This window comes from Crocuta crocuta, unplaced genomic scaffold (genome assembly GCF_008692635.1).
Source record: "Crocuta crocuta isolate KB4526 unplaced genomic scaffold, BGI_CrCroc_1.0 scaffold234, whole genome shotgun sequence".
NCBI classification, from domain to species: Eukaryota; Metazoa; Chordata; class Mammalia; order Carnivora; family Hyaenidae; genus Crocuta; species Crocuta crocuta.
Genome location: NW_027529647.1, coordinates 4,345,782 through 4,358,371, shown reverse-complemented (window position 1 = coordinate 4,358,371; position 12,590 = coordinate 4,345,782). Strand labels below are relative to the sequence as shown.

At 54.8% G+C, this 12,590-nt stretch overlaps 2 protein-coding genes across 2 annotated transcripts in view; both read left to right on the top strand.

Annotated features, from left to right (window-relative positions):
• The window catches only part of LOC144230482 (hemoglobin subunit mu-like), a 10,124-nt gene extending 2,914 nt beyond the window's left edge, over positions 1–7,210 (top strand). The window contains 6 exon segments of the mRNA XM_077762813.1: positions 943–1,006; positions 6,544–6,608; positions 6,610–6,642; positions 6,819–6,934; positions 6,937–7,070; positions 7,127–7,210. Coding sequence (XP_077618939.1) covers positions 943–1,006; positions 6,544–6,608; positions 6,610–6,642; positions 6,819–6,934; positions 6,937–7,070; positions 7,127–7,210 — 496 coding nt within the window.
• A 5,177-nt stretch (positions 7,211–12,387) lies between these two features.
• LOC144230271 (hemoglobin subunit alpha) overlaps positions 12,388–12,590 on the top strand; it is a 1,139-nt gene continuing 936 nt past the window's right edge. The window contains exon 1 of the mRNA XM_077762476.1: positions 12,388–12,528. Within this exon, the coding sequence (XP_077618602.1) occupies positions 12,434–12,528 (95 nt within the window). The 5' untranslated portion in view covers positions 12,388–12,433. The remainder of the gene's footprint in view (positions 12,529–12,590) is intronic.

Sequence of the window (12,590 nt, the reverse complement as noted above, 5' to 3'; positions counted from 1 at the left end):
AAATAAATAAATAAATAAATAAATAAATAAATAAATATTTGTCTGGGGGGGATGTAGAGCAGGCAGGAGAGTACACAGGAGGGGGTGGGCAGTTGCAACTGTAAATGGGGTGGTCAATTTGGGACTATTCATATGGTGACACTTCAGGCAGGGAGCACATTGGGGAAGGGCCTTCGGGGAGGGTCAGGTGGGACGGAGGAGGGAGCAGAGCCGGGAGGGCAGGGAGCGGGGCGACAAGGGCAGGAGGCTGTCCCTCAGGGAGCGTCAGAGACCACGGGACCTCAGGGATGAGAGAGGACCGGCCGGGAGGACGGGAGGACGGTGGTCTCTTGCCTGAGCCTTGGGAGGGGAGGCCGGAGCAGCAGCTCTGAGGGAAGATCAGGGCCTCGTTTGAGATGCACAGGGGAGGCTGTGAAATGCTTCCCGGGTACAAGTCTGAGCTCAGGAAGGAAGTCTGTGCAGCAGGGAGCCCCAGGCCACAGAAGGAAGTTAAGGCCACGAGGGGACAGAGGGCTGACAGAGACGGGGACGGGATGGAGACTGAGAAACTACGTCAGCACAAGTTTGAGGGGTGAGGACACACCCTTATCCAAAAGAAGGGGGGCAACGTGTACCCCCAGCCGTACCAACCACTGGGTGAAGGCTGGAGAGCCTGGGACACCCCGGCTGCAGGAGGAGGGGGTTCTGTGGGCGGCCCTGGTGCCTAGGGAGGACTCCCTGCGCTCTGCCCTCAGGCCCTCCCTGGCTCCTCCCCTGCTCCTCTCAGCAAGGCTCTCTTGGGCCAGGGGCTGGTCTCAGCAGCAGCCCCTGCCTCTGCCTGAGCCTCTGGGGATTCCGGGTTGGAAGGAGGGAGCTCAGGGCTGGAAGCCTAAGACCAGTTTTGAATCCAGGCTGACTTATGGCTGCTTCAGTCTCTGCATGCTGCTCCCCCTGCACGCTCAGAGTCCCTCCCATCCTCTCCCCACCTCCGTTCGCTGGAGACCCCCTCCTGGGAGGAATCTCCAAGGTGAGGGGCTGGCAGTCTCCTGAGGAGCCCTTCCTCTCCCCAGATTTGGGCCTGAATATTGTCCTCGCCTTCTGTCAAGACGTGGACAGGGAAGTAATTTCTGCTAAACTTCAGACTTGCTTACAGTGATGGCGACAGCGCCCAGCCAGCAAGGGGACCCCCAGGGGCCTCAGATGGCGACTTTTGGAATCATAGGTCCAGGCTTCCTAGGTGACTGGTTCAAATTCATCCACAGTTGTGACACGGACACACTTGCTGAATTGTAGGACATGAAGATGCATTTTCAAGGGAATTCAGCTAAACAGAGAAAACAACCCTAAAATGTTAGTGTTGAGGCAAGAACCTCTTTAACCTTGGCTGCAGCAACTTCTTACTCAACATGTGTCCAAAGGCAAGGGAAACAAAAGCAAAAATGAACTATTGGGACCTCATTAAGATAAAAAGCTTCTGCCCAGCAAAGGAAACCATCAGCAAAACTGCAAGGCAACTGATGGAAAGGGAGGAGACGTTTGCAAGCGACACATAGGATAAAGGGTTGATGGGGCGCCTGGGTGGCTTAGTCGGTTGAGCATCCGACTTTCACTTGGGTCATAATCTCACAGTTCGTGGGTTCGAGCCCCACATCGGGCTCTGTGCTGACAGCTCAGAGCCTGGAGCCTGTTTCAGAGTCTGTGTCTCCCTCTCTCTGACCCTCCCCTGCTCACGCTGTCTCTCTCTCTCTCTCTCTCTCTCCTAGAAATAAATAAAAATATTAAAAAAAAAAAAGGATAAAGGGTTGGTACCCAAAACCTATAAATAAAGAATTATCAAACCCAACACCGAAAACACAAATAATCTGGTGAAGAAATGGGCAGAAGACATGAACAGACACTTCTCCAAAGAAGACATCCAGATGGCCAACCGACACATGAAACGATGCTCAGCGTCCCTCCTCAGGGCAAAACAAATCAAAACCGCACTGAGATACCGCTTCACACCCATCAGAGTGGCTGAAATCAACAAGTCACGCAACAACAGATGTGGACGAGGATGTAGGGAAAGAGGATCTATTTTGCACTGCTGGTGGGAATGCACATTGGTGCAGCCGCTCTGGAAAACAGGATGGAGGTTCCTCAAAAAATTGAAACTAGAACTACCCTACGACCCAGCAATTGCACTACTAGGTATTTATCCAAGGGATACGTGTGTGCTGTGTCGAAGGGACACACGCACCCCAATGTTTATAGCAGCACTGTGGACAATAGCCAAAGTATGGAAAAAGCCCAAATGTCCATCGATGGATGAATGGATAAGAGGTGGTATACACATACACATACACACACACACAAACACACAGTGGAGTATTACTCAGCAGACAAAAAAATGAAATCTTGCCATTTGCAACTACATGGATGGAACTGGAGGGTATTATGCTAAGGAAAATTAATCAGAGAAAGACATATATCCTATGACTTCACTCATATGAGGACTTTAAGATACAAAACAGATGAACATAAGGGAAGGGAGGCAAAAATAATATAAACAAAGGGAGGGGGATGAAACATTAGAGACTCTTTATATAGAGAACAAACAGAGGGTTGCTGGAGGGGCTTTGGGAGGGGGGATGGGCTAAATGGGCAAGGGGCATGAAGGAATCTGCTCTTGAAGTCATTGTTGCGCTATATGCTAACTTGGATGTAAATTAAAAAATTAATAAAAAAATAAAAATCAATCAAAATTTAAAAAAATGTTAGTGTTGAGATATTAGTGATTTCTATTTGCCTCTGTAGTCTGTAGACTCCTTCAAAAGATCTAAAGAACCATTTATTGTTTTATGAGCAGAAAGGGTGGATTTTAGGAAGCTCCTGTGGACACGATGCTAACTGGCCCCCTCTAGAGCTGGAGGGGACTAGCCTGGCAGCCCCAGACTTTGGAGCATGGAGAATAACTCACCCAATGTGAGCGCTCACCGTTTGGGTTAACACACACACACACACACACACACACACACGTAATCTCTGTGCCCAACGTGGGGCCTAAACTCAGGACCCCAAAGATAAAGCATCGCATGCTCTCCCAACTGAGCCGCCAGGCACCCCTTATACATATGGCCATAACTTATTGCAGAGTCCTAGGAAATAATTAAAGGGTTCTCTCTGAGGGCAAGCAGGTGAGAAAGGAACATTTTTTTGAGAGAGAGAGAGAGAGAGAGAAGCAGGGGAAGAGCAGAGAGACAGAGAGAGAATCCCAAAAAGGCTCTGTGCTGTCAGTGCAGTCCCACTTGGGGCTCGAACTCATGAACCATGAGATCATAGCCGGAGCCAAAATCAAGAGTCAGACACTCAACTGACTGAGCCACCCAGACACCTCTTGTGATTTTTATATTTAAATGATCTCTACACCCAACATGGGACTTGAACTCACAACCCTGAGATCAAGAGTCACACTGTACAAACTGAGCCTGCCGGGAGCCGCACCGGCCTCTCTGGATGGCAATCACAGCAAGGAAATGGCAATGTTTGCAGCTCCTGCCATGAGAAATGAAAACTGGGATCTCCTTCTGCTACTATTGGCTCATGTTGGATATAACCCTGCTGGTATTGACCAGGCCTCACAATATTCCATATCAGACCCATATTCTGAATACAGATACCTCATACAGAAAAGCATATTCCTGCCTTTACAAAAGAGATTTTAGATGAAAGCTCTATGGGTGATTGTCAAAAGGCTCTTCCTGAGGGCCTTGCAGATCCGAGACTTAGGGGGTTAAGAACACAAGAATTACAACTGAGCCTGGCCCTGAGACCAAGGGCCTATTTTGGGGTTAAGAGCAAAACATAGTTACCACATGTATCTTTGCTAATTGGTGAAACAACAGTCCCTTCCTCAAGGCCTACTTTCCACAAACACCATCTCTTACACTGGCAGCTGGGATGAGGATGGATAACAGTAGCTAAAACATAACCCAGGGGCAAAGGACTGACCCATTCAGGGCCCCCATGTTAGTCTCCACAAACAAACCAATTCAGAAACATTCATCCTCTTGAGAGCCAGACAAAATACTCCTAGCTTATCTGTATACAATTTGACCTATATATTATCCTATTTTTCACTAAGAACATTCTGTTATTTCCTTGGTCGGAATAATTCTACTATTGATATCAAAAAAGGCCTCCCATTGTAAGAAATTCCTTTCTATTACTTCATTTTGTTGCTGAACCTTTAAATAAAGACACAAAAACTGACAGGACAGAGATGCCTGCCTGGTGATCAGAAAGAATCCCGGGGCATCTCTCACTCTCTCTCGCCGACACCGTCCATCCTTCAGGGACCCCTGGACCTGCCGGAGCCAGCTCGGCCTCCGACATAGTGGCGCCCGAACAGGGACTGATGAGCCAGCCAAATGCTCCAACAAGTTTAATTTTTTAATTAACTTTCTTAAAGGGGTGCCTGGGTATGGAGCCTGCTTAAGATTTGCTCTCCTAGGGCGCCTGGGTGGCTCAGTCAGTTGAGCGTCCGACTTCGGCTCAGGTCATGATCTCATGGTTCATGAGTTCCAGCCCTATGTCAGGCTCTGTGTTGACAGCTCAGAGCCTGGAGTCTGCTTCACAATCTGTGTCTCCCTCTCTCTCTGCCCCTCCCCCGCTCACACTCTGTCTCTCTCTCTCTCAAAAATAAAATAAATAAACATTGGGGAAAAAATTAAAAACTAAAATAAAACATAAAACCATAAATAGAAGAAGGGGCTAGACACAATTGCAACAAACTGGTAACAACACTTCTATGTGATGAGGGTTACAGTTTTCTCCTTTTGTTTGCTCCTTCACCCATGTTCTCACTGGGGTCCCACACTGAGCACGCGTCACTAAAACCATCATGTGCCCAGAGGTAGCAGCTGAGCTGGGGTGTCCTGGACCTTGCCCTGCCTTAGTATGAGCAGGGAGTTTGGCAGGGGAGGGGCGGGAGGGTGCTCAGAGCTTCCTCAGTGGCTCCTCCCGTCACACGTTCCCCGACAGGGGCTTGAACTCCTGAACTGCAGGCCTGAGCTGAAGTCGGAAGATTAACGGGCTGAACCACCCACGCACCCCTAGCTATAATTTAAATTAAGATACACGCACCCTTTGCAAGAATACATAATAACTAAGGGAACATATTAAGCTCATTAAAATAGTTGCCTTCTGGTGGAGATGGGAAAGGGAATAAGCAAGGAGGTAAAGAGACATAAATGGCACAGGCTGTGACGCGAGTGGCGGGTGGAACTGTAGGCTCGCGTGACCCCAGGCTCTGTGTGAAGAAGAGTCTAGCCTCCTCCCAGCCTGGGTGCCCAGCTTGGAGAGTCCCCCTGGTCAAGCTGCTGAGGGACTTGGCCTGTGGGGGAGAAGAACCTTATCCCGGGGAGGAAGGGGCTGCACACAGAGGTGGAGAGTGTCTGAAGGTGAAACTGACATCACATGCTGTGACACTGGCCTCAGTGTCCCTCTGTAGACCTCCATTCACTCATCTGTAAGGTGACAATACAGAAGCTTAAATAAAGGAAGGAGGAGACGGTGCTCCTGTGAGAGCCTGAAACGTTCTAGATCATCCTTCCATCACGAGGACAGGGAAGTCAGGGACGATGGTTATAGGAGGCCAGTCACTGGACTGGCGGGCACACGGACTGTCCGCCCAGGCTGGGCCCCTATCTCCCTGGAACCTGGACTCAGGCTGTGGCCCGGCAGGGGGGAGACTAGAGTGATAGCCCCTCACCGCAGCTGTCCCACTAGGGACTGGTGACCACCCACCCTCACTGGGCCTGATAAGAGACCCTNTGCCCACACCGCCTGGGACAAGTTCCTGTCCATCGTGTCCTGCGTTCTGACCGAGAAGTACCGCTGAGCAGCCGCCAGACCGGGGGCGGGCTGCGACCTGTTCCCTGCCCTTGAACCTTCCCACAATATTTCCCGAGATTCCCCAATAAATGGATGAGGATGGAGTGGGTCCTGCGTTCTCAGTGTTGGCGGGAAGGAGGGATGGAAAGCCTGAGCCGCAGGGCCAAGGTCGACCCCAATACCACCACGGGCCCGGAGCCACACACCCCGCCCCGAGAGCGCTTGCTCGGGCCTGGCGCCTGCAGACCCGCCCCAGGCTGGCCCAGGCCTCCTCTAGGGGTCGACATGCGTTCGCTCCTCCCCTGCTTTCCAAATCGCCCAAAGACTGTCGCTTCACTCAGCTCGTCTGCACTCAGGGGCCTTCTCCTCAAAGTCCGATGCCATAGCTCCGAACTGCGGGGACCCACGATAGGCGCCCCTTGTCCCGAGCGGGGAGGGGTTTCCCGCCCTGCGCTCTTTCCCCCAATCCCTCCACTGGTCCCTTCTGGAAAGGCTTTCACGCGGCCCGCAGGGGGCGGGGGTCATTCCGGGTCTGGCTGAAGCGCGCTCCACACACAGCGCCCGAGTCAGTGTGGGTAACCCGCGCGCACACGCGCACACGCACCCCGACCCCCGACCCCAGGCCGTGGCCTCTGCAGCTGGAGGTGATTTCCCCGAGCTGGCCGCCGACGGTCGCACGTGCCCGCCAAGGTCCCGCAGATAAGGGNTCAGCGCCCAAGCGCCCACAACGCGCAGGTCTGGGACCTGATCGCCGCCACGAGGCGTCCTTGGGGCGGAGCTGCTGCTCAGGTGGGTGAAGCGGGGTTTCCAGGGTCACACGGAGGCGGAGGCGGACACAAGGGTTTGGGGCCCGGTCCGAGGGGCGGCCCAGGCTGGGGGAGGGGGGGTCCCGCGTGTCTGGGAGGTGCAGGCGCTGCCAGGACCCCACGCGGCCACCCTCCTCACTCACTGACCTGCTCCATCAGGCTCGTCACGGTCTATCCCAGCACCAAGACCTACTTCAAGCACGTGGGCGTCTGCCCTGACGAGACCCAGCCGCGGACCCACGGACGACGCGGGCGCCAGGCGGTGGGCGTGGCCGTGCACACGTCGACCACCTGCGCGCCGCGCTGAGCCCGCTCGCCCCCCTGCACGCGCACGTGCTCCGCGTGGACCCCTCCAACTTCCCCGAGAGCCTGCCCCGGCTTCAGTGGGGTTCGCGGGCAGCCAGGCCTGGGGTCAACGGAGGAACGGTTTGAAGCAGACCCCCTCTCGGCCCCCTCTCCCGCCGCAGGACGAGCTCACCGTGGAGACGCACGCGGCGGGGGACGAGTTCTTGACCCACGTGGCCACGGTGCTGACTGAGAAGTACCGCTGAGGCCCAGCCCCGCGGCCTGAGGTCTGCGCAAGTCAATAAACAGGCCTCAAATGGCCAGAGCCCGCACGTGTGTGTTCTTTGGGGCGCCAGTGGGCGGAGAGGCTGGGCAGAAAAGTTAGAGGCCCCGCATGCAGACTCCTGGAATCTTAGGGCGCAGTCGCCAGTCCTTGAGGACAAAGAACCAGGGACCCCGGGACGAGTCCTTGGGTCTATCCAAACTCTGAAATGAGGGCGTGGACCCTAAAGGCTGGAACAGAACAACTGCCCTCCTGTGCCAGGGAAATGGGAGGGGCGGAGTGGTGCTGGGTGAGGGAAGGCCCTGCGAGCAGCTCTTCTCCAGCCCCGAAGCACGTGTGCACGCACGCACTCACGCCCCGAAGCACGTGTGCACGCACGCACTCACGGCCCTCCCGCTGGGAGCCCGGGGCAAGAATCCGCAGCTCTTCTGCAGACAGACAGGCAGCGGCCCAAGGGTCATGTTTCTGGCCCGAGGTCAAACAGTCTGGGGCCAGGCCTCCTCTGACTCTCAGTGCTTCCCCCTCCCCACAATGCTCAGTCTGCAGCAAACTTTGCCCTTCCTCGGAATCTCGTGGCGTGGGAGACTGCGGCAGGACCTCCTGATGGCCAGAATCAGACACACAGAGCAGATGTCCGAGCTGGTTCACACTGGACATGTCGCTGAGCAATAGGAGCCTCACACATCAATGTGAAAACAAACAGAAAACGACAAACAAAAAGCCCTAGTCGCTGGGTCCTTGAACTAATTTGTAAAATCATAACACAGCCTCGGTGTATGGCAGACCCCTGACAATCCGGCCCCAGCTGCCCCTTTCAGGATCTGCGCATCTCCCCTCCAAGCCGTTCCGTGCCTTCTCCCCAGCCAGAGTCGATCTCTGCCTCAGTCACAACCGGGCAGGGATCTTAGCTCCCTCCTCAGAACCTTGGTGGACCCCGGCAGCTCTCCAAACTCTGAATGAGGAAGGCCCCCCAGAGAGCAATCTCGGCGGGTGGAGGGAGCACTGAGCCCCACACGGCAGTGACCCTCAAGTCCGAAGGGCGCTGGAGGGTTAGCCCTGACCGTTCCTGAGCCGAACTCGCCACCCGCACCCACCGTCTGCGCCTTCACCTGTTGGCCCACACCGGTTAGGAGCGCCTGCCCACCCCCGGGGGAAGGAGGGCTTGGAGATCTCCCCCCGCATTATCTCCTTGACCCTTACTGTTAACACGGACAATCTACAGCTCTTGGTCCTGGGGAAAGTTTGGTGCGACAGTAGCTCGTTTCACTTTGGAAAACAGCGTGCTCCCCTTCCCAACCGGCACGTACCCCAGGTCGGGGGCCAGCAGTGGGGACGCGGCAGACGAGCGGGGAACCTGTGTAGGCTCCCCAGAATCGCGGGGNGCCCGGGCCGCCGCCCCCCCCGCGCCCGCCGCATAAAAGCTCCGCGCGCTCGCGGCCCCGCACATTTCTGGTCCCGACACAGACTCAGAAAGAACCTACCATGGTGCTGTCTTCCGCCGACAAGGCCAACATCAAGGCCACCTGGGATAAGATTGGGGGCCACGGTGGCGAGTACGGCGCAGAGGCCCTGGAGAGGTGAGGACCCAACTTTNGGGCTGGGGCTGGGGTGACTCTCCTCACCTCCCACCAGGGACCCCTCTGCAGCCACAATGGCGGGCCGGGAACTAAGGCTGATGCTCCAGGAATGCGTGAACCACGTTCCAGGCCTGGGAAGGGCCTGACTCCCAAGGGTTCCTCTCTGGGGTGAGAGGTAGGGGAGTCTTAAGATTGCCACCTTCTTTTCAAGTTTCTCTGACTAACCCCCATTAAACAAACAGTCTAGGTCAAAACAGAGCAAAATAAACCACAAAAACACACCTCCTGGTACCAATGCAGCTGCTGGACAATTTCTATGAGATTTCCACCTCCTTCCTATCAGAGGGCAGGTGGGTTGGAAAGGGGCTTGCAGCCCTTCTGCCTTTCCTGGGCCACAGTAACCCTCGGAGAACCGTGTGGGGATTGAGTCAGGGGAGAAGAGTGTGGCAACGAGCCGGTGAAACAGTCAAGGTGCACTTGGGAAGGGTTAGCAGAGCCCCTTGCCCCCTTGTTCTGCGGCTCGCTGTGCCCCCATGTGCCCCCAGCTCATTGCTCCCCCTATGCAACAGCCCAAGGCTCCTGGGGGCTCCCAGAAGCTCTGCCTCGGTGCTGCGAACAGGGTTTGGAAAGGCTCCTGGCCCAAGTGCTGAAGCCTTGGGCTCCATGCGGCAGCTTCACACACCTCACCCGGCCTCTACGAGGTCAGAGGTGCAGCGTCGGGGCCTCCAGCCCAGCCTGGGCTCCGTTTTGGGACGCTGGCAGGGCCCCTCGGTCACTGCTCTCTTTTGGGCCCCGGGCCTTTCCACACAGGGAGCTGCTTCTCCTTCTCCACCATACACTCTTCCTTTGACCTAGAGCCCAATTCATTTCTATTTAAATATAGAAAATACTTAAATAAACTAAGGGAAGCACCTGAGTGGTTCAGTCGATTGAGAGTCTGGCTTCAGCTCAGGTCATGATCTCACGGTTCCTGAGTTCAAGCCCCACATTGGGCTGCCTGCTCTCATTTCCTGCTCCACTCTGGATCCTCTGTCCTCTGTCTCTGCCTCTCCCCACTCACAACTCTCTCTCTCAAAAATAAACATTTTTTAAAAAAGAAACTAAGGGAGGCACCTAGGTGGCTCAGTAAGTTAAGTGTCCAACTCTATCTCAGCTCAGGTCTTAATCTCAGGGACATGGTCGTGAGTTCAAGCCCCGTGTTGGGCTCTGTGCTGGGCATGGAGCCCACTATAAACAAACAAACTAAAATCCATCCTTGCTTTCTCTCTCTCTCTCTCTCTCTCTCACACACACACACACACACACACATACACACTGTGTTATTCAAAGTCAGGAAAGAGACTCGCTCTGCCCTGTCCCACACCCCTGCAGAAGTAACACAGTTACCAGTTGGGGACTGAGCCCACTGGCTTCTATCCTGTGCTGAGGGGACACAGCTACACAACTACATTATTTTTTGTTGTTGTTGAAAATATCGTCATAAACTGGATATTTTTCTGCAACTTGCTTTTCTCACAGAACCATGTCTCCGCTACATCTCTTCCAGCAGCTTCTCCAGCTCTTTCTCACTTCACAGATTTATTGGTCATTTCTCTATTTCTGTTTTTTAATGCTTATTTATTTATTTTGAGAGAGAGGGTGTGTGTGAGAGAGAGTGGAGGAGGGTTAGAGAGAGAGGGAGACAGAGAATCCCATGCAGGCTCCTTGCTGTCAGCACAGAGTCTGACCTGGATCTTAATCCCTCGCAGTAGGAGATCAAGGCCTGAGCTGAAATAAAGAGTTGGTCGATCAACAAACTGAGCCACCCAGGTGCCCCAGTCATTTTTATATTTCTGTTAGTTTCCAGTTAGTATCCTTTGTCAATTTGTTTCTCCCATATATATGGGAACTCTTCCCATGTTAAGAATGGAAGCCATTGGCTGAGATATGTTCCCAAGTCTTGCCTTAAGAGGACTGAGTGGCAGAGGGATTGGAACAAGATGAAGAAGGAGGGATTATCCCTGGCCTGGAGGTGGCTCTTTTACACCTCTAAGCACTCAGTGTCTTATGCTTTTTGGGAGGCCAGGATTGGGGCTTTGGCTCTGACAGAATCGGGAAAAGCGTGGAGGTTCGGAAGGGAAAGTGGACTGAGCCAGGGGGAGAATCCTGTGTGAACAAAATCAGAGGCACAGACACACCAGGAGGCAGAGCAGAAGGAAGAATTGCTGAGACCTGTCCCACTCAGTTGGACCATTACTTCCTCCTGGACACAGGGGGGGTCTCGAGGGAAGGTCCTAGGAGAGGGGTGGGGGCAGAGGGTGGTGCCCAGCCAACCCCTCTCCAAAGGGAAGTCTTCTTCCCAGGAAAGGACACAGCAACGGCTTCTCGCTGTCTTCTCCCCTCACCAGGTTCGGACGTTCTCCCTCATCACCCCCTCCTCCCACCTACTAGCCCAAGGGTCTTGTCACCTTAGGGGCCTAGCTGGAGATCTGCCCCGTCTCACCACCCCACTGGAAGCTCCTCCCCTGCCCCTGCTGTGAGGTCTGGCCAGCCTTACCGCCCCCACAGCTCCCCACTCCCATTCTGCACCCACAGAGTCTTTCTCTCCCCTTCCCCTCCACCAAGTGATGGGTAGCTCCCCCTCTACTCTGCCTAATAATGACTCATCTTCCAGTCTCACCTCCTCAGGGAGGCCCACCATGATCCTCAGACTTACCCTGACATCCTTGAGTTCCTCACCCACCCTCTCCATGCTTCCTGTGTCCTTTAAGAAGGTTTTCCACTCTCTTTGTACTTGTGTAACGGTCTGGTCACTGTCCCTAACTAGGCTGACAGCTCAGGTCTTCTCCAGCCAGTTGCTTTATGTATCAACTCAACCACAATTTGCCTAGTGAGTCTTGCGTCGGGCACAACTTACAGCACTGGGTTTGTCACTGTGACCCAGGACGACGGGGGAGAGAGACAGTCATTCACGCAAGGTCCCAAATAGCAGAGGCCTGCCTCTGTGAGTCCCTGACCTGGGGTGCCGCCGCTGCCACCCTGGAAGAAGGGACTTGGCCTGGAACTCTCCCGCCCCAGCCCTGCAAATTCTGCCCCTCGGTATTTGTTCCTTCTGCGATTGGCACTCAGTGGCTATGTGTGTAAAGAAAGGGGGTTAGAGGAGGGGAGGGGGGATACTGGGTGGGAACCCTTGAGTACATGTGAGGGAGGACCCGCTTGTGTGCCCATCTCTTTCCGCCCTGCAGTAGGAGAGGCCTTTTCTTTCCACGATCCATCGCCCGTTCTTCCACTGATTCCAAGCTGATACGCGTCCCGTGGGTGCCACGCCTAGATCAGGGTAGGTGGCACAAACTGACTACTCCCTTCTGATCCGCAGGAGAGCGCAGCCTGGGGCCAGGGGCGCTCAGGGACCCTGACGGGTGTCACTGGGCTCAGGTGTTGGAAGAACGGGCATCGAGCCACCTCAGCAAACCGACCCCCAGCAGATGGGGGTCTAGGGTATCACTTCCAAGGGCGGTGGATGCGGCGACGTGAAGAGGCGAGACGGGAGGCAGANGCCGCCGCCCCCCCCGCGCCCGCCGCATAAAAGCTCCGCGCGCTCGCGGCCCCGCACATTTCTGGTCCCGACACAGACTCAGAAAGAACCTACCATGGTGCTGTCTTCCGCCGACAAGGCCAACATCAAGGCCACCTGGGATAAGATTGGGGGCCACGGTGGCGAGTACGGCGCAGAGGCCCTGGAGAGGTGAGGACCCAACTTTCCCCTGCTGGCATCCGGGGGCTCAACGACCCCTCGCGGGCCTTGCC